Source organism: Xenopus tropicalis, chromosome 5, assembly GCF_000004195.4.
Source record: "Xenopus tropicalis strain Nigerian chromosome 5, UCB_Xtro_10.0, whole genome shotgun sequence".
Taxonomy (NCBI): Eukaryota; Metazoa; Chordata; class Amphibia; order Anura; family Pipidae; genus Xenopus; species Xenopus tropicalis.
In genome coordinates, this window is record NC_030681.2 from 134,185,640 (window position 1) to 134,205,885 (window position 20,246).

Genomic DNA, 20,246 nt, shown 5'->3' on the forward strand with positions numbered 1-20,246 from the left:
TAACAAAGTATACACTAATTAAATCAGCAATTACCCAAGCATAGGGTGCTTCTGATTTCAACACATTAGGCACCTGTAAAATATTCATTATTTTTGTTATATAAAGCAATCCACTTCACAAGTGGGCTTTAAAAACACGAGTCAACTCATTTAGCCATTCCCATTTAGCTACATAATGCGAGAAAAGTTTATTGTTGCAGCATAAGTTAATTTTAACTGATGAACTTAAGCACTTTTGGAAAAATCAAATGTTCTCCATATAATTCTTATAGCTATGTCTTTATTAAAGATCCAGTGTAACCCGTGCACCATACTGAGAGAAAGCCCTTGGAATTCAATAAATGGTAGAAATTCTTAGATAACAATCATCAGGGAAGGAATGTTGCTTTTCCTGCCTGAAAAAAAACAGATATTCTGTCCTAGTCAACTGAAGAAATGTTTGCTAAGGGGCGTCTTAGAATAATGTTTATTATAGTTGTACATAAATTGAATGGATAAATAAGTACAGTTCATATTGGCATTTGTATATGGAAGCACATTTTTAGTTTTTAAAAGAGTGCAACAAGTATCAGGGACTTATATAGACCCCAAAATATGATAAATTTCAAATATTGCTGAATCAGGTGGCTCATCTCTGCCTCCCTCATCACAATGTTAAATTTGTAATATTGCACCTACTGTACAGTGTATCATAGAGATAAAATCAGCACGTGTCCAAAGACTCGCGAGTCTTTTTCAGCGATTTCCGGAAATCGCCCCGCCGCGTCTGCCATCCCGCCGGCGACTTACATGTTCGCCGGTGGGATGGCAGGGGCAGGCAACTCGGGGAGATTAGTCGCCCGCGAACAGGGAGTTTTATCGCGGGCGACTAATCTCCCCCATGTGCCAGAGCCCCAAAGGAACATTTGTTTGCTGTCTTCAGCATTAACTTGCAAAGGGCTGGGTTTGACATATTTATGCTTTTGTATGATTTCTTTATTTTCTATTACACAAACTTTTATATTTTGTAACTATTTTCTATCTACAAACCCTACATGCAGGGTTATGCTATGTAAGTAATTTAGTATTTTTTTAGACAGATCATAGGAGTAAAAGATTGTTGGTGCTTTACTTCAGTAGACAAAGGTTATTAAATCCTAAGCTTGCCATACTGATGGATATTTAACTCAGGGACAATGACTGGATGCCATGGATGAGGGCTGCATCTATAGCCTAATAAGGATCTTGCCCAATGAGTTTTTCCATCTGGGTGGGGGATTGGAGTTTTGATGCTAAGATACCAAAATGGTCAATACAGCCATGTAGCTTCTGGAATACAGATAATATGGATTACTTACCACACCACAGTGTGCAATTTTCTGCCATAATCACTATGTTTTTACTCACTTACCCACACATCCTGGCACTCCAGTAGAGAAGAACTTGGTGCACAAATGCTGGAGGGATCAGTACCCTCCTGGGCAATCGTAGACAGGAATAAGCACTGGCACTCAAAGCAGGTACAAGCCCTTGCAAATTTATTGTGAACATGCACGTCCGAAATAAATTTGCAAGGGCTTGCCCTGCTTGTACCTGCTTTGAAGTGCCAGTGCTAATTCCTGTTTACTTACAATGCATAATTCTCCCCACAATTCCAATATAGTTGTGCTCACTATGGTAGCTGCAACTAACAAAACTGCGGCTGATGCTTAGAAAATATTCAGTGCAGTTGCATCCAATTTACACCAAAATGCAGATGCGTTGGTGTCATTTCTGGACTAAGTGTCCAAGTGACTTGGGAAGTGGCGGGAAGGACTGAGTGGCATTGAGCACAACTATAAGACCGCTCTTTGATGCAAGTACCTTTAATGAATAGGATTTTTTGTTCAAATAACTGCAGGAAAACTTTGCCGACCACAACTGCAGTATTGAAAGTAAATGAGCCCCTGTTTTGTACCCCAATACCTGGATTAAGACCAAGTATAAACAGGTCAAGAATTAGTTTATGCCTTTCTTCTATCACCCAATAGTTTTTACAAAAACACAGTTAACTCTTTAGAGAGGTGCACCTAAACCAACAGTGCATCCCATCTGCGGGTGTTAGATATTGGGGTTCTAAATTCTAAAATATAAATAATCAGTTAACATGCTTCAGCATTTCATGTTTATCTTTGTTTCGCTTTGCTAATTTCCTTGGCTGTTTTTAACTGCAGTTTTCATTTGATCAAGCTTCGTTCTGTTAAGGTGCAGAGAAATAGCATCTGCTTCTGGGCTATATGCATTTAATATTCCAAAGCCATGAGATCTGATAATGTTTGTACACCTATTTAGCATCTGTTTAAAAGCTTTTGGTGTGGATCAAACTCCAAAATCACTGAAACGAGCAGATGTTTCGCGTCATTGCCATTTTGAGCATCTGGTCAAAAACAGTTGTGTGTGAAGAAGTTAGCTATTTTGTTCTTGTAGACAGATTGCATGTTACGAAATAATATTATATTTTCCCAAAGAAATCTTGCCACTACTTAGGTATGACTGTTTTTATCACTGACTAAACAAGACTACATGGATCTCCACTAAGGTTGGTTTTTCCTATCTCGTGGGTTAGGGAGTTTCTTTATCTACAAATTAATATTAATGGTGGATTGAGAAAAAAGAATCTATAAGTTATATCCCACTGATAGGTCCTGAAACAGTATACAATCAAATAACAAAAATATTTCAGTGAAATAAACAGACCATTTATTGGCTCTAAACAATTCAGAAATAAGCAGCAAACATTCTATACCAAACAACAGATAGGTGCATCCCAGTGCCTCATGGTACCCACTCTCCTTTTTTGTTTTGTTTGTTTATTTCACTGAAATATTTTTGTTATTTGATAGTTTCTTTATCTACACCTTTCATGGGCAGTTTCAGCAGCTGCACTTAATGTAGACCAACTGTACAACTCCGGGCAACCCAAGCTCTGGGGCATTCAATTTGTAATCATCAGAATTGGAACACTTTTTGTACAATTAATATTTAGTTCTTGTTATATGCTAATGTAAGCCTGTAGTTAAATGGAAGTGCCTGGTGTTCCAGAAACCAGGACTCTAATCCGTCTGCTTTTCTCGTAGGGGCGTTCGGCTGCTCACTAAATACCTTGATCCTAACTGTCATTCCTAGGGGCTGATTTACTAACCCACGAATTCGAATCCGAATTGGAAAAATTCCAATTGGAAAAAGAACATTTTGCGACTTTTTTCGTATTTTTTGTGATTTTTTCGGCGCCTTTACGACTTTTCGGAAATTATCGCGACTTTTTCGTTACCAATACGATTTGCGCAAAAAAACGCGAGTTTTTCGTAGCCATTCCGAAAGTTGCGATTTTTTCGTAGCGTTAAAACTTGCGCGAAAAGTTGCGATTTTTTCGTAGTGTTAAAACTTGCGCAAAACGTCGCGCCTTTTAAGTTTTAACGCTACGAAAAAATCGAAACTTTTGCGCAAGTTTTAACGCTACGAAAAAATCGCAACTTTCGGAATGGCTACGAAAAACTCGTGTTTTTCCGCAAAAATCGTATTGGTAACGAAAAAGTCACGATAATTTTCCGAAAAAATCGCAAAATAGCGATCATTACGAAAAAAACGCAATCGGACGCATTCGGCCCGTTCGTGAGTAAGTAAATGGGCCCCCTAGAGTCAGCTTTTACAAATCTATCTTCAAGCTTTACTTACTGGGCCTTCTTTTACCCAGTTTTAACCTTTATCCACCATTCTGCACCGGTGGAATCCAAAAAAATTTACCAAGCATATGTTGGGTTCCCCTTTCAAAGACTAACACAATGACACATCGGGGATAATACTTATACAGTATACAATACAGTATAAGGAAACATCTCTCCCTACCAACTGTAAATTGTAGCCTTCTTAGCTAGCCAAAACCATAGGGAACTGTCTAAATAAAGAGTAACTGAACCTTCTATCCTTACACTAAATTAGATCTTCCTTCATTTAAAACCTTTCTGCTCATATAGTGAACGCACAAGGCAGGAGTGCCATGGGACAAGATGCCAAACAGCCTGTTATGCTGGGCTAAGCACAAATGTACTAAAAGACCTCTATTGAGCTAAACTAAGTAGAAAGTTATTCAGAGTGCACAGCCATTCTAATGCTGAAGTATTACTGTTGGTTTCCTTGAGCTCCCTCTGTAAATGGTCATTAGAGTGTTCTAGCCCAGTCAGTTGCTTGATTTTCTGCTTTTATTGGATTTAATCTAAACTAAAAACATGGGGCAAAAATGCCTAATTATGAACAGCTTGTTAGAGCAGAACATTTTGATGGCAGCTTACACTGGGATTATTGAACAATTAAGGTTGTTTAAAGTTTCATACAGAGTCCGTTTCACATATTTTGCAGCAGTTCCTACTTGTTAGCTTCATTAAGAACTGAATTGTGAAAAGCTACTCTTAAATAATGAAAACTAAACATTAGCAAGCAGCAGTACCATTCAACATTTCACATTATGAATTTCTATTATCACTTACAGAGTGTTCCATGGCTACATCCAAGCAGGTTATCAACAAGATAACTTTCTAGAATGCCCTAGAGTCCAGTATTACCCTTTACTGCTAATGATATTAGTTTGCAACAGTAATACATGCCATTGTGCATTCATTCTGAACGTTCTTAATTATTAGAAAACTAGCAGTAATTTTTTTAATTACTTCTCACACAGTGTGTCAACAGCCAATTAGTTATGATTGATTTTGTCATCCTTATAATAATGTAATACAAAGCACAGCAACAGGGGAAGCACAGATGAGCAGCTCTCAATTGGGTCTGGGGGTTCGCATGCTGTGGCATTAAAAAGAGATTCAATAACAGGGAGAATAAAGTATTTGTGATTTAAAAGTCTTGTATTATATAATTAAAGTACAACAGCATAATATCTAAGTCTAAGACCCTATAGCAGTCATATTATGGATACTATGCAGAGCTGGAATTGGAGAGAAATGAAGAGGGATGCCATCCATCCACTTCTTTATTTCTGTGAAATATCCTCCCCTTAGGGATGTAGATTTGAATCCTGGAACGTTTTATTGTAATACTGGAGTTTTCTTTTGCTTCGCTCCACATGCTTTAAAACACATAACCTGCAGCACTGGCATTTTCTAACTTTCTACAGCTTAAAGGAATACTGTCATGGGAAAACATTTTTTTTTCAAAACCCATCAGTTAATAGAGCTTCTCCAGCAGAATCCTGCTTTGTAATCTGTTTTTCAAAAACACAGTTATATTTAATTGTGAAACTGCACATGGGGCTAGCCATATTCTTCATTTCCCAGGGTGCCACAGCCATGTGATCTGATAAACTTCAGTCACACTTTACCGCTGCAAGATGGAGTGATATCACCCCCCTCCCAGCAACCGATCAGCAACAATGGGAAGGGAGCAAGATAGCAGCTCCCAGTAGGTATCAGAATAGCACTCAATAGTAAGAAATCCAAGTCCGGCTTGGGACTCCTCCAGTTACATGGGAGTAGGAGAAACAATAGGTTAGCTGAAAGCAGTTCTAATGTTTAGCGCTGGCTCCTTCTGAAAGCTCAGACTCAGGCACAATGCACTGAGATGGCGCCTACTCACCAATATTACAGCTAAAACAATACATTTGTTGGTTCAATAATTATTTGCTATGTAAACAGTGTAATTTATAAAAAAAACAATTACACCATAGAAATCATGACAGAATCTCTTTTATGACACATCATTTTTCTCACATTGTAAGTCCCAATACAGCCATACAGGGATTGGATAGACTGGAGAGTCAACTTTGAACTCCCTCCAGCCTATCCAATCCCCAAGCAGCTGCACAGGGACTTACACTTTAAAAAAAAATGAGCCATATCTAACAATGTACGATGAGTAACGTTTTTTTACGTTAAAAAAGGCAGTGCTGCAGGTTATGACTGAATTATAGATTTAATTATGAGAAAGAAGAAAAGTGGGGAAAGAAAATTTGAAAAATTAACACAGATGAAGAAGAAGAAGATTGATATACAGGATAAAAAGAAGAAGCTAGCAGGATAAACTGGTGGAAAAGAGTTAATAAGGGAAATAGAGAAGTTAAAAAACAAAAGGGCATATAGAAGATAAAGGAAGAGAACAGATTGATGATAGAGAATGAGAGAAGAGATAGAGAAGTGTTATACAGATGAGGAAGTTGGAGGCATCAGGGAAGGTTATAGGGAACAGGAGAGAAGATGAAAATAGGGAAAGCAAAAAGAGAGAAAATAAATGTAGACAACACAAGAGAAAGGTGACAGACTGAGGAATGTTGAGAGGGTGATATACAGTATATTATATAATATCAGGTAATATAGAATATGCTGGTGTTGTGCTGTGTTATAACGCCATACACAGATAGAAGGCTTTGTTTCCTGATGCTAAATGGACAACAGAAAAAAATAATTTTCTTCTTAGGGTTTTACATCCTGTATACTTTAATTTATACATATTGGCAATAACACTGTCTCCCTGGCATTAATATTTAGGGCGTTTTATTTTTGTATATAAATTGTGGCTGATAAATGTGGCAAATTGAAATCATTTTAAGCAATTTTCAAAAATGTAATAAAAGTCTCTGCTTCTAATATAACTTTGCAGTTTTGTTGCTTGGAGAAGAAAGACATACAGTATTTACCCATTTTGGATTTGTCAGAATGTGTACTTTCCATTAATACCTGTTGTTTTTCCAATACAATACGCAGACAAGGGACTGTATTTGCAGAAACTAAATTGCCAGCCAAGAAAATTCATATGTGCAATTTTCATTTTAGGGTCCCTATAGCCGACTTTGGTAAATCTGTGCATATTGGGAATCAAACTGGGCAGTAGATGGAAATAGCAAAATGGTCTTGCTTTAAAGTGGGCAAAACCAGAAAGTGATGAAAAGTGAAGCTTATTATAACAGTGGGTGTGGCTTATAATTGTGGGAGGGCCTTATGGCATCCCTACACATTTTTCATACCAATTCAAGCACTGTTAATAAGTTTATATGTATGTAAGGACAATAAACAATGAGGTTGAAAGAAAATTCTGAAACATTTTTTGGTATGCAACACAAATCTTGAGACCAGAACATATTTAATCCCCCTATAATCACGTAGGCTTTTTAATCACCAGAACAAAAACCATGATGTCCTACAAGGATTATATTTGCACATTTATTTTGACACAATTGCCAATAGAAAGCCTTTAGAGCAAATAACTAGATACCTGCACAAGGGAAATATATTTTATACTTTTACGTGTAATGTGTACATGTATAATATATAGGAGAATATATAATAACCCCAGGATCATCCCTGATCAAGAACTGGACACACCTGGGTGGAGAAGAGGTTGAGGGAGGTAAGGGCGAAGTTGGTTTTGGTTAAACCTTAAATGTGGGGCCCACTCTGACTCAGACATACAAGAGCAATTTAGTTTTTGGAAGACTTATTTTAGACATGTTATTAACAAAATCCTTGGGTAAGTGTTAGATTGATCAATTTATTATGTAATAATCTGCCTTTACTATTGCACCCTATTTTCCATCTTCTTTCCTCTAATCATTGCTAAATTAAGATTCTCGCCTTCGCTATCCACCCATGTTTCTCATCCCCTGCTTGTGCTTGGGTCCCCTTATATTGTAACAGACTCTGTACCACCCGCTGTTACAAAATAAGCACAGCAGTGATTTCATTAGATGTACAGAGCCCTATTTTGGAACATATATTTCTTCAAGTAGAACTAATTTTGGTATATGTCAGATATATACAATTCAAATGGAATGCAGGCAACTGCCTTCAACACTATTGCTAGGAGTCCAAACACTGCTTCCTTAAAGCCCCATGGAGAAGAAGTAATGTTAACATAGATGCCATCTACAAATGCACAAATCTACAAATGCATTCGAAATATATGAGTTGCTGAATTTTAATACTGCTCAGCAACTATCTTTTTCTTACACTTGGGTGATGTCAACAACCTCTTTTTTTTCATTCCCCTCCCCTGACACTTTTGGCTTGGAGCATAGGCAGGTAAACAAGCTGAAATTTCCCGGCGTAGTTTATGTTAAGCAACTTTCTATTGTCAATCAAATTCTGAATATCAGCTCTTCTTTGCATATGGTCATTAGGGTTCCAGTACATTGGAAGCAGAGTGTATCTATGTATATCTTTATTTATAAAGCACTTCTAGGATACACTTGTATTAATATACAGAGATTAAGGGGAACACTTGAGCCTTCGTATCCCAAAACCACATGGGAGTTCCCAAACTCTTGCATGGTTTCTTCATCCGAATAGACTGATTCGTGCAAATCAGGTTTTTCTTTTCCCCAACCAAAAAATAAAATGCTTGGTACCTAAAACCTGCTGAGCTTTTTTATTATTTGATTGGGGAAAAGAAAACCCCGATTCATACAACTTAATTTGTATTCAGTTATTTTATTAAATATCTGAGCAAATGATCTCCTAGGTAGAGCAGTGAGAAAGGCCTAAAGGTATGTCCTGTATGTTTTCCATTTGTGTGCACATTTGCCGCACAGCCTTTGACGTTATTACAAAAATTGCATTTATTTCAATAGCTTTTATTTTTGTCTGTTTCTTTTTTTCAGCAGACTAAAACTGGTTTTGCCCAATTGTACAATGAAGGTTCAGAAAATGCTTGTGATGTTCGCCTGAAACTTACTAAGGAAGCGCTGACTATACAAAAGCAAGACGTTATCTGTGTTTCTGGGAGTGACCAGAGTACAAATGTAAGTGCTCCAGCGGATTACAAGTCATTAGTTCTAATCCAGCTACATGGTGCCTCAGACTGGCATCGGTTTTCTCATATTTGGTTAGTTGTGATCCCTGCTGCTACCACGACTAGTTGGAACTGACCAGAGATGTAAGATAACTCTCTTCTGTTCCCTAACTTTATTTAATATGCAGAGAAATATCACAAGATTTTACTTTGATCACAAAACTTATTTTTAGCTGTCTGTAGCCAGGATAGCGATACCACAGTGGTGTCAAAATAGGGGCAGATATTAACTGCCGATTCGGGTCCTTCGTCCAGATGTCGATAGGACAGACTTGATTTTACATCAAATGGGGGACCACCTCGGCTCATTGATGCAGTCCTTGCTCCGGCTTTTTCTGTCTCCTTCATAGGGCAAAATGATTGGTGGTCACTTGTTCCTACAGATGCAAAACACACACTGGCCAAATGACCACAGCCAATAAGACTGTGTAGTGCTGCATACAAACAAAGAACTATACTTAGTATTTCCAACACTGAAAAATACATATTTTACCAAAGATTCAAGGTTTGAAATATGCCATTAACATTGGTTACAAACCTGGAGCCATCTTAAGAATGCATAAAGACACAGTTGAATACTTGAACACCATGCTGATTTTGTAAGTTGTAACTACTTTTTTAGGGGCAGGACAGCACTGAAAGGCTCCGTTCATTTGGCACCGATCAGTTACCATCTATTATAATTTCAATAAATTGGGTCATTATCACTAACAAAAAACCGGGTGGTATAATTAAACCCCTGTACTGCGTGCATTGGTCCTTTAGCCAGGGCATGTGGAGAATCCTGCTCCCTTGACTACTTGGTTAAGCATTTTGGCGTATCAGGGGAAACAAGTACCAATGAAGCTTGGCTACCTTATGCCATTTTACGCAACTTTCCAAAATATGGCTAGATATTTGTTCAAAAAACAGTTGTTTTTTTAGCTAGAGCAATCATCATGTTTTTTTGGCTCAGTTAAGAGGCAAATGCCCTACAAACTTAAATGTTTGTAATGTTTTTCCTGCCTGTAGAATTTTATCTAAGCATTTATTAGCTCATACATAAGGAATCAGAGACCAGCCTATGTTGTCTTAGGATTCATCTTGGTACTTATTTCCAGTGTTATTATTATTATTCAGAATGCTCATGCAGTGTTATGTATATGCCAAAAATGTTTATTTTTAAATATTTACCTAAATTTTATTTTTCTGCAATTTTTTAAAGCGCAGAACTGTTACACTTCATAGACACCCTATTGGAGGACTGGGTTTAAGCATCAAGGTATGTTCAGATACACGTTCATAGCCGCCTATTGTATTATAATGCCCTTACAAGACAAAGGGTAGGAAGTATGACTTAGTAGCCAAGGGGGGTATTGCCAAACACCATCAGGGGAAGGCCAGTCATACAGGGAAAGCTCCATAAGAGAAACCGCTACAAAAGTTTTCTGAAGCATTGTGCAGAGAACTACTATAGCAGCACTGGTATAAGCCCACACTATTAATGTGAATAATTACTATAGAATGGCGAGAGATAAGGGCTTCTTCTCAATATTTGCCCTCATGCAATGACTTCTAGTTTCTATCTTCATAGGCACATTTGAACATTTTCAGTCCTCATATTAAATTTTAATAATGCCAAACCTATATACTGTCAGGATATATTGCTATATAATTATGAACCTTAACTCATGTACTGTTATCTATCCACTGGGAGCCCAGGAGTGCAGAGGGCCCAGTAAGGCCCTATTTAATGGGCAAAATCAATATATCTTGGTAGAATAGGTTAACTTACCAATTATTTGGGGACCCTAAATAGAAGTTCCTGTAGGGCCAAGTCATATTCAGTTATGTCACTGTATGTAAACTGATCCTTTTTCAGACTGAATGGCTGCCCCATGGCTACGTGCCAGTTTTACCAGTGCAGGGCAACAGTTCATTTTATTTTAGATACTCCAAAACACTTTTTATGTTGTAGTCTCCCAAAATCCACTCCTACGACTTCCCTCATTTCCAGTTGTCCTAGTTGTATTTAGGATTTGTAAAAAGGAAAAGGAATTGTATAATTACTGGTAGGTGCCAAATATTAGACTTTAATCAATATTAGATATTGATTAAAATCACTTACCCAAGATGATGGGCCTGATCTCCTGTTCTCTGAAAATGGGGGTACTACTGTAGGAGCACCATGGGGCAATCTATTCCTTTTTCTTCTCCCTTCTCTGGGGCTCTGGGACAGTTTTTTTGCTTCTAAGTCGGCTTCTAAGACCCTGACATGGTTCTCCTACAGAAGTTCCCCTGAGACAGAGCAGTTTTTAGCTTCCGGGGGCACTGTCCCAGAATCCCAGTCCATATATCTTCCTTCTTTTAGATTCCCACAGTTTGATGGGCTGCCTGTCCTTTATATCTGCCTGCAATGTTGTGAAACTGTTCATATTAGAGGTTCATTAGAGGACTCTTTTACAATTAAACTGTTACAAAAATAGAATAGGATAACCATTGCTACACATGGTACACAGCTGAGTAAATGGCATCCCTCCAGATGTTCTTGTACTAAACCTCTGAAAATCTTTAGCAGTCTTTGCATATTTATATCTACCCAACTATGTTTTTAAGAAAAAAATGTAATCATATATTTGTTATACCCTTAAAACTTGTTTTCCTTTTCCAGGGTGGAGCACAACATAAAGTACCTGTTGTTATATCAAAAATCTTTAAAGATCAGCCAGGTAAAGTAAAAACTTGTTTTGGGCATGCTTCACTAATATAGCCAACATTATTCAGAGACTCTATAGTAGGGGTCCCCAACCTTTCTTACTCATGAGCCACAGTCAAATGTAAAAAGAGCAACACAAGCAGCATAAAAGTTCATGGAGGAGCCAAATAAGGGCTAAGATTGGCTATTAGGGGCCTCTATGCACACTATCAGCTTACAGGGGCTTTATTTGGTAGGAAATCTTGTTTTTATTCAACCAAAACTTGCCCTCAAGTCAGGAATTCAAAAATAACTCCCTGGTTTGGGGGCACTGGGAGCAACATCCAAGGGGTTGGGGAGCAACATCCAAGGGGTTGGGGAGCAACATGTTGCCCCTGAGCCAATGGTTGGGGATCACTGCTCTATACAGAACTAAAAGGATGGGCAGTACGCTAAAATCCACTGGCACAATGATCATGTTTAGAGTACTGGAGCAACACGAGCATGAAAAAACTTCTTGGGGGTTCCAAATAAGGGCTGGGATTGGCTTTTTGGTAGTTTCTCTGTGGACTTGCAACCTATAGGAGGCTCTGTTTTGTAGTACACCTGGTTTTTATGCAATATGATAACACTAATAATAATATCATTATCATCATGTGTCTTATATTTGTCTGAAAAATGCTGCCTTTGCCTGATATCCCAAACTGCAACATGCTTTGTTTCTGTGGCAACCACAAATCATCCCTTATTTATTTTTGTATACTGGTTATAAAGAGGTCACAGGCACAAACAAACAAAAGTAAAGATTTTATGTTGAAGACTGCATCCAAATAATCAATTTTAATAAATATTCATAGTTTGTAAGTTCAGCATATTATGATAGGATGTCCAGGCATATTTTTGTAAATGTTTTAGAATAGTTTGAAAGTTTTAAACATACTGAGCATTTTTTTTCTTATTAAAGTAGATACATTACTTTTAGTAACATATTGTATAACTGAATACCTGAAGAGCCCAGTGTCCTTGATAAAATTCTCAATATAACCTTTAAAAAGCCACAGTAACATTTTTTTACAACATCAATCTTTTCTTTATATAAAACATAGAGGAATCCTCTATACTTACTGTATATACTCGAGTAGAAGCCGATCCGAATATAAGCCGAGGTACCTAATTTTACCTAAGAAAACTGGAAAAACGTATTGACTCGAGTATAAGCCTAGGGTGGGAAATTAATAAAAGGACAGCGTGACCCCTTGTGAATTCTACATAAATATATAATGTTGGCAGCTGCAGATTAAGAGCAATAATATGTATTATAGTCAAGTAATATATCTCCAGAACACTTATGTATTAACAATTTAGCGAGCTGCAACATTAAAGCAAACTGCCATGATATAGTGATAATGGCACCTCTGTCCTTCCATAGGGCTTAAAGAAGAATGCAAGTCAAAATGTAAAAAGCATACTGCCCAATAGCCCTCCTATTGTTTAGTAAAAACGCCACACTTTTGGCTCACCTAATCAAATATTTACTCAGTCACACTTACTTCACATTTTCTAGAACAGGCAGCCATCTCTAAAAAGGTATTCTCCCTTCCTTTCCCTCCTTGCTTCATACTGCACATGTGTTTCATTCCCCCCCCCCTCCCCTCTGCCAGATCCGCTTCTGATTGGCTGGTGGGCATGTGTAGCTCAGAACAGGAGACAGGATCAAGTTACACACATGCTCAGAGAATAGGAAGGCTGCCGCTGGCACCTACAGGAAGGGGAGAGAGATTTCAGTGATGTCACTGTAGGCTTCACACTGCTGTAGGCTGCCAGCACCATATCTCAGAGAAGCAAGCAGGGATCTGGGAATTTAGATATACAGTAAGTACTTAAAAAGAATGCCTTTAGAGGGAATTATTTTCTACCATAGGTGCAAAAGGTGCACTAAACCATTGCAACCAATGTGTAATGAGACTTTGGTGATGTAAAGCAAATTACCGGTAGGTAGCACGTCACCTCCCTGTAGGGATGCGGATACGGGATTCAGTGAATGACGGCGTTCTGCTCGGGCCCCGTGGGTCGACTCGTAACACAGTGATGTCAATGCCTTACCCAGTGTTACGTGGCGATGCGGTGACTCGCTGGGGCAGAGCAGGACGCCGACACAGGTACTAGCTGGGCCCTAGCTTAGACGGAGGAGGAGACGGACTAACTGACCCATGGCACCCGACTCTAGTATAAGCTGAGGGTGACTTTTTCGACACATTTTGTGGCTTATACTCGAGTATATACGGTAACCAAATTATACTTAAAAAGCCTTGTGCTTAAAGAAGTTGTCCAAACTTCTCTATAATTTTAAATGCAGAATAATATTACAAAATAATATGTGTAATTACATGAATCCCATTTATTTTAGGATAACGATAGATCCTTCTCTTTTAAAGGATTTAAAGGCTGTGTCTATGTAGGGAATTGAAAATTACTGTACTGTAATTTTGTTGTCACATCAGCACTAATAGAATATAATGGAATTATACAGAAATGATCATATCTCTACTTACTGTATATCTCTATACATATACATATCTCCATACATATCTCTACTGTATATAGTCGCATTACATGTAATAAAGGAGTTTGGTGGTAATATAAATTTATGGCACTCAAGTCATATATAAGACCCCAATGATGCCAGACCACATTTTTAACAATATATTATTACATTTGTTCTTATAATAAACAGGTAATGACAAAGTGGGAATCACATAACTGATAAAATGAGTTATTATGCATATAGTTTTTGGATTTTGAGGCTCAAATCATCTATCATCTATCATCTATCTATCTATCTATCATCTCTCCCTGTCTCTATGTATCTATGTTTCTATCTATCTATCTATCTATCTCTATCATCTATCTATCAGTACAGGCAGGGGGCCTGTTATCCAGAATGCTTGGACCTGGGGCTTTCCAGATAAGGGTTCTTTCGGTAATATTATTTAAACATTAATTAAACCCAAAAGGATTGTTTTGCATCCAATAAGGGGTAATTATATCTTAGTTGGGATCAAGTACAGGTACTGTGTTATTATTACAGAGAAAAGGGAATAATTTAACCATTAAATAAACCCAATAGGACTGTTCTGCCCCCAATAAGGGGTAATTATATCTTAGTTGGGATCAAGTACAGGTACTGTTTTATTATTACAGAGAAAAGGGAATCATTTAACCATGAAATAAACCCAATAGGGCTGTTCTGCCCCCAATAAGGGGTAATTATATCTTAGTTGGGATCAAGTACAGGTACTGTTTTATTATTACAGAGAAAAGGGAATCATTTAACCATTAAATAAACCCAATAGGGCTGTTCTGCCCCCAATAAGGGGTAATTATATCTTAGTTGGGATCAAGTACAGGTACTGTTTTATTATTACAGAGAAAAGGGAATCATTTAACCATGAAATAAACCCAATAGGACTGTTCTGCCCCCAATAAGGGGTAATTATATCTAAATTGGGATCAAGTCCAAGGTACTGTGTTATTATTACAGGAAAAAAACAAATCATTTAAAATCTATGGGAGAGGACCTTCTCATAATTCGGCGCTTTCCAGATAACAGATCTCATACCTGCAGCGCTAGATGGTAGATTTCCAGAGATAGGGTAAAACACAGACTAAGGGGCATATTTATTATGCTGTTTAAAAAACGGTGAGAAAATTTGCCACACATCACCAGGCTACGCCGTGTAAAGAACAGCGTAATTTTTTTATGCGTTTTTTCTTCCGTCGGAACTTATGTAAAATAACGGTGTAAAATCTGGCATTTGGATGGCGATCTTTCTTTTACAAAGCTTTTTACACTGTTTATTCAGTGAATTCATTTTACACAGCTTAATAAATATGCCCCAAAGTGTTGGTGGGGAGCAAGGGACACAGACAAGGGGGAGGTGTTTGTGTTGCTTTTTCTGCTCAGCTTTTGATTGACTCTTAAACCAATTCATTTCTGAGTGTCTGTTCACTTAGAATGAAGTCACGATTAAATGTGGTGAAACATTCATTTCAATTGTTTCTTTCTCTTTTGAAACCAGCATTTAGAATGCTCTCATTGGGAAACAATGCAATCTCAGGTAGTTTAAAAATATTCAAAAGAAACGACACCGATAAATTAAATATGCTTAATAAAATAAATACTGAATATGTTCCTGTAGCAACAACTGTTAAACAACAACAAAAATACTCACAAGATTGACTGAAAATCAAAGGTAAAACAGTTGCATCCAATCAGAAGCCACTGCTTTTCGCTTTTAGAAATACAATCAGTGTGAACAGTTCCTTAGGGAATAATGAAACTCGCTGAAACGAATTTGATTTGTTGCTACAGCAAAACCAAAGCATCTAAATTGCTAGTGTGAATAAGCCCGAAAGCAAATTGTTGGTGGTAATTTTTTTTTCTCTCATTTAAATGATAAAGAATTAAATGTGTGAGTCAAGAGGCAAGCTTTATGCATTAAGGTATTTAATTAGAAAATCCAGCAGCCGCACTGAGAAATAATTATCACTTAAGTTTGCAATCAATTCTGTCCTTAAATGTTGCAGATCTGTTTCTCCCCGCTGTGTGTACTCCAGTGACAGAGCCCAGGCTTCTGCTGCTCTACAAACTTAGGCTTAGGGTTTAAAGCATGAGTATTGGGCAGTAGTACATCGAGAAACTGGATCGACTTCTCTTCTTCCTGCCAACAGGATGCTTTTAGCTTCTTACCGGAGGCATATCGCTCCTGAGAGGGATTACTTGGGGATTATGTTTAAAAATTATTATCTGCTGGTTTTGACAAATTTATGAAAGAATAAAAAAGAAGAGTGTTGTTTAACTAACTTTGCCTTTACTAGAATAGCATCTCATCTGTTCTTATACCATTTGACCATAGCATTGCTCTCATTTAACATTTTTCGTTTTTTATTATTCTGTAGCTGACAAGACTGGAATGTTATTCATAGGGGATGCAGTTATGCAGGTAGGCAAGACTTCAACTTAGCGTTGTACTTGGACTGTACCCAAGTTTGTTGCTGTACAATAATATCTCCACAGGCAAACGATTGCTCTTTTTCCTAACTGCGGAGCTGGGGGGGCCTAAAAACGTGTGTGGGGTCAATAAAGGTTGGTCAAACAGGCAACATATTCATTTACAGACATACAACATTTCACTTAAGGTGGCCATACACGAGCCGATTTTACTCGTTCTGCGATGAACGAGCTCTAACTGGTACATGATCGATGAAGATCGGTTTGCAATACGATATGCCATCCACGGACAACAATTATTTGAAAATATGTCATTGTATTGCTGACGTAAAATACAGAAAGATCTTACATCTACGTAGGATCCGATATCGATCGCTGACTTCCGCTGGCAATCATGACATGCGCAGGGAACAATCGTTCAACAACAAATGTCTGGCACTCACACCAACTGGAAGATTTTATCACTGAACAACCAAAATTTTTAAACCCATCCAATCAATTTTTTGTCCGATAATGTTAGGCCAATTAGTGGCCTGATGATCGTTCGTACTATACAATTGGTTAACAATATTATCAGATCGTTCTGGAATTTGACGTTTTAAAGCAAAAAATCAGCTTGTGTATGCCCACCTTTAGTTGCAGAAACATTACAAGGGTGATATATGGGGGCCGATTCACTAAAGGTCGATAAAACGAGTGCTATTTATAGCATGCGTTAAAAATGTTATTGATTCTTATTTTTTGCGACAACGCTTGATTCACTAAAAGGACAGGCGTCATAATTAAGACGCAATGTTCTTTGCGTTATTTAACTCGCAATGAGCGCTGTTCTTGTGTTATTTCCCGCCACGTGCATTATTTCCTGCTGCGCGCAATATATTTCGATGCGTGCTATATTAGCGCACAATTTTACGCACATAACCATTACAGTTCTGAAAATGACCATTTCCCTGCAAACTGGCGGCTGCATCACTCTGGGGCCAACACAGACTTGAATAAATCCCACTGCAAAGTCCTTATTGTGTTGCCAAAAGCTCACGAACCACAATTTTCTTTAAGTACCGCCTGCCCCAAGTAGGTGTTAATATCCGCACAGGCAGCATGTGATAAGCGTTATCGACCTTTAGTGAATCGGCCCCATGGAGTGCTATTTCGAGTGGGGATGGGTACCGCTTTCATTCAGTTGTATCTGGAATTACTATTACATTAAGACATTGCCGTGTGTTAATAATGACTAAATGATGACTAAGATACAGCAGCCATGAATCTCTAAATCAGTGGTTGTTTTATATTACAGGTTAATGGCATAAATGTTGAAAATGCGACTCATGAAGAAGTGGTAAGTTGTAAGTATTTTACCCTGATCTGCGTTCACTCTTCTTAAAACTTTGCTAATCTGTTGAAAAAAATGTTTAAACAGTGACTTCAGTTTCTGTTATGGACTTCATATTTGTATCAGTGTAAAAGGCAACCTGATTCCATGATTTCATATTTTTAATCTTCCTAGATTATCCCAAATTGTGCATAGTCAGAGCTGTCAGTAGCATTTTGTTAACCAATCAGAATCATTCATGTGGTTATTCTGTTATTCTAATGTTGTTCTTGAAGAACATCTATTGAGGGATGATATTATAAACCAACACAGAGAAGGTAACGTACAATTTTTCCTTAGGTACAGTAAAGGTCATAGCTAATGTTTTGTGTACCCTACACCCTTTGCATAAAGCTCTGAGTGCAACTGCAGGTCTCAATGTCAGGGCTCCATTACAGGCTTCCTTTGAGCCAACAGTGCATCTCCTATCTGATTTTTAACTAAACATTTAGCCCTGGTGGGATGGAGACAGAAGCCCAATGGATAACATGCAATGGATTTCTAAAATTGCAAATTTACACCAATGTATGTTGGTACAGATATAGGATCTGTTACCTGGAAACCAATTTTCAAAAAAGCTCCAAATTACAGGAAACTATCCTCCATAGACTCCATTTTAAACAATTCTGATTTTTAAAAATAATTTCCTTTTCTTCTGTAATAATAAAACAGCTGATCCAAGCTAAGAAACAATGAATCCTCATTGGAGCCAAAACAGTCTTATTGGCTTTATAGTAGACAATCAGAAGTGGTCGATTCTGTTCTGTTTGTGGAATAATTATTTATGATATGTAGAGTAATGCAAATCTTCACTTGAGCAATTCAGAAGACGGAGTGAATGAAACATATACAAGGACACCCCTTCTAATTACAGTATGCAGAGCCCTGACCTTAAACCCAATGAACCCCTGTGGGATGAACTGAAAGTCTGACTGGGGGCTAGGCCTGACTGTCCAACATCAGTGCCCAAACAAACAACAAAAATAACATCAGTGTCCAACCAATTATGTTTGAACTGAAAAAGAATCCTACTACCAGAGTTGCAATGTCTACCAGAAGAATAGAGGCAGTTATAGCAAAGGGAGGACAAACTTCACATGATTAAACTTGGCTTTGGAATAAGTTCTTGTAGGTGTCCACATACTATCATGTACATGTACTATCATGCATCATGTATTTCCCTTCTTTCCCCATTGGTATATGTACTGTACCATAGTCAGTCAGGGTGAAAAATATATCTGTGTTTAATGACAACTATAACTATAACTTAACTATAGAAAAAGCTTGAAGAGGAACTCCAACTTCCAAACCAAAATTTGTTAAAGAGCCCCACACAACACACAAGCCCCTAATATACCTATCACTTTAATCTGTTCTTTCAAAAAGTAGGAATAAATACCATTTTATATGCTGAAAAACAGTTCTTCTTTTTCTGCATCATTTGAATCCCTGGCAGGGGAGGAGGGACTAAAACACTGATGTTACAAATTGTAGCAACTTCTCTACAGCTTACAGACAGCATGCAGGAAGTACATAACCCACAATGCATTGCAATGTGATATTGAGAACAGGGGTCCAGGCTTCGGTAACTGTTCCAAACCATATTAGTACATTAATAATTATGAAAAGGCTGCATATTTTTAAATTGATGTATATTGCAAAGTTTCTTGAAATAATGTTTTACTTTTTAAAAAGCTCAAGTTGAGTTCCCCTTTAACTGCATTATCTGCTGTATTAAATACAAAATGAACTGCACAATATTAAATGCTAAATAACAATTTTCATTGATGGGTTATTGAGCTGATAAGGTATTACAAGGACTATGAATCATAGCTACACTGTCTTTATACAAAGCACACCATGAACTCTAACATGCCTATATTTAGCTAACAGCTTGTAAAGACAGTTATTTGTTGACCATAATAAATGTGTCTCTGCTGACCGATAGCCACAAATACACACAAATGGTTGCTATGGGTAACTGCACCTGGGCAAGTTTTGTGCCTTTTATTACATACAGGAGAAAATGTTTTCCCATGAATAAATGGTTTATAAATGCTGCTATTTCTTAATATATTATCTCTTAAATGTATTTACTGTTTATCTAATGATAGTTTATGCTATTTTATTGTTAATATGGGTAGCATGGAGTCTAAGGGGCATATTCATGAAAACACGAGTTTGAATCCCGAATGGGACAAATTCGGATAGGATACAATAATTTCTGAAGATCGTAAATATCACGAATATGCTTAGGAAAAAATCGTATTAGTAACGATAATATCATATTGGTGCTCAATGGCACTCTGCAGCTCCAACCTGGCCCAAGGAAAGTCTCCCATAGGGCTCAATGGCACTCTGCAGCTCCAACCCGGCCCAAG

General features: G+C 37.6%; 1 protein-coding gene across 1 annotated transcript in view; it reads left to right on the forward strand.

Annotated features, from left to right (window-relative positions):
* sntg2 (syntrophin, gamma 2) overlaps positions 1-20,246 on the forward strand; it is a 317,357-nt gene that overhangs the window by 176,729 nt on the left and 120,382 nt on the right. Inside the window, exons 2-6 of the mRNA XM_031902753.1 lie at positions 8,618-8,758; positions 10,013-10,069; positions 11,459-11,516; positions 16,442-16,485; positions 17,791-17,832. Coding sequence (XP_031758613.1) covers positions 8,618-8,758; positions 10,013-10,069; positions 11,459-11,516; positions 16,442-16,485; positions 17,791-17,832 — 342 coding nt within the window. The remainder of the gene's footprint in view (positions 1-8,617; positions 8,759-10,012; positions 10,070-11,458; positions 11,517-16,441; positions 16,486-17,790; positions 17,833-20,246) is intronic.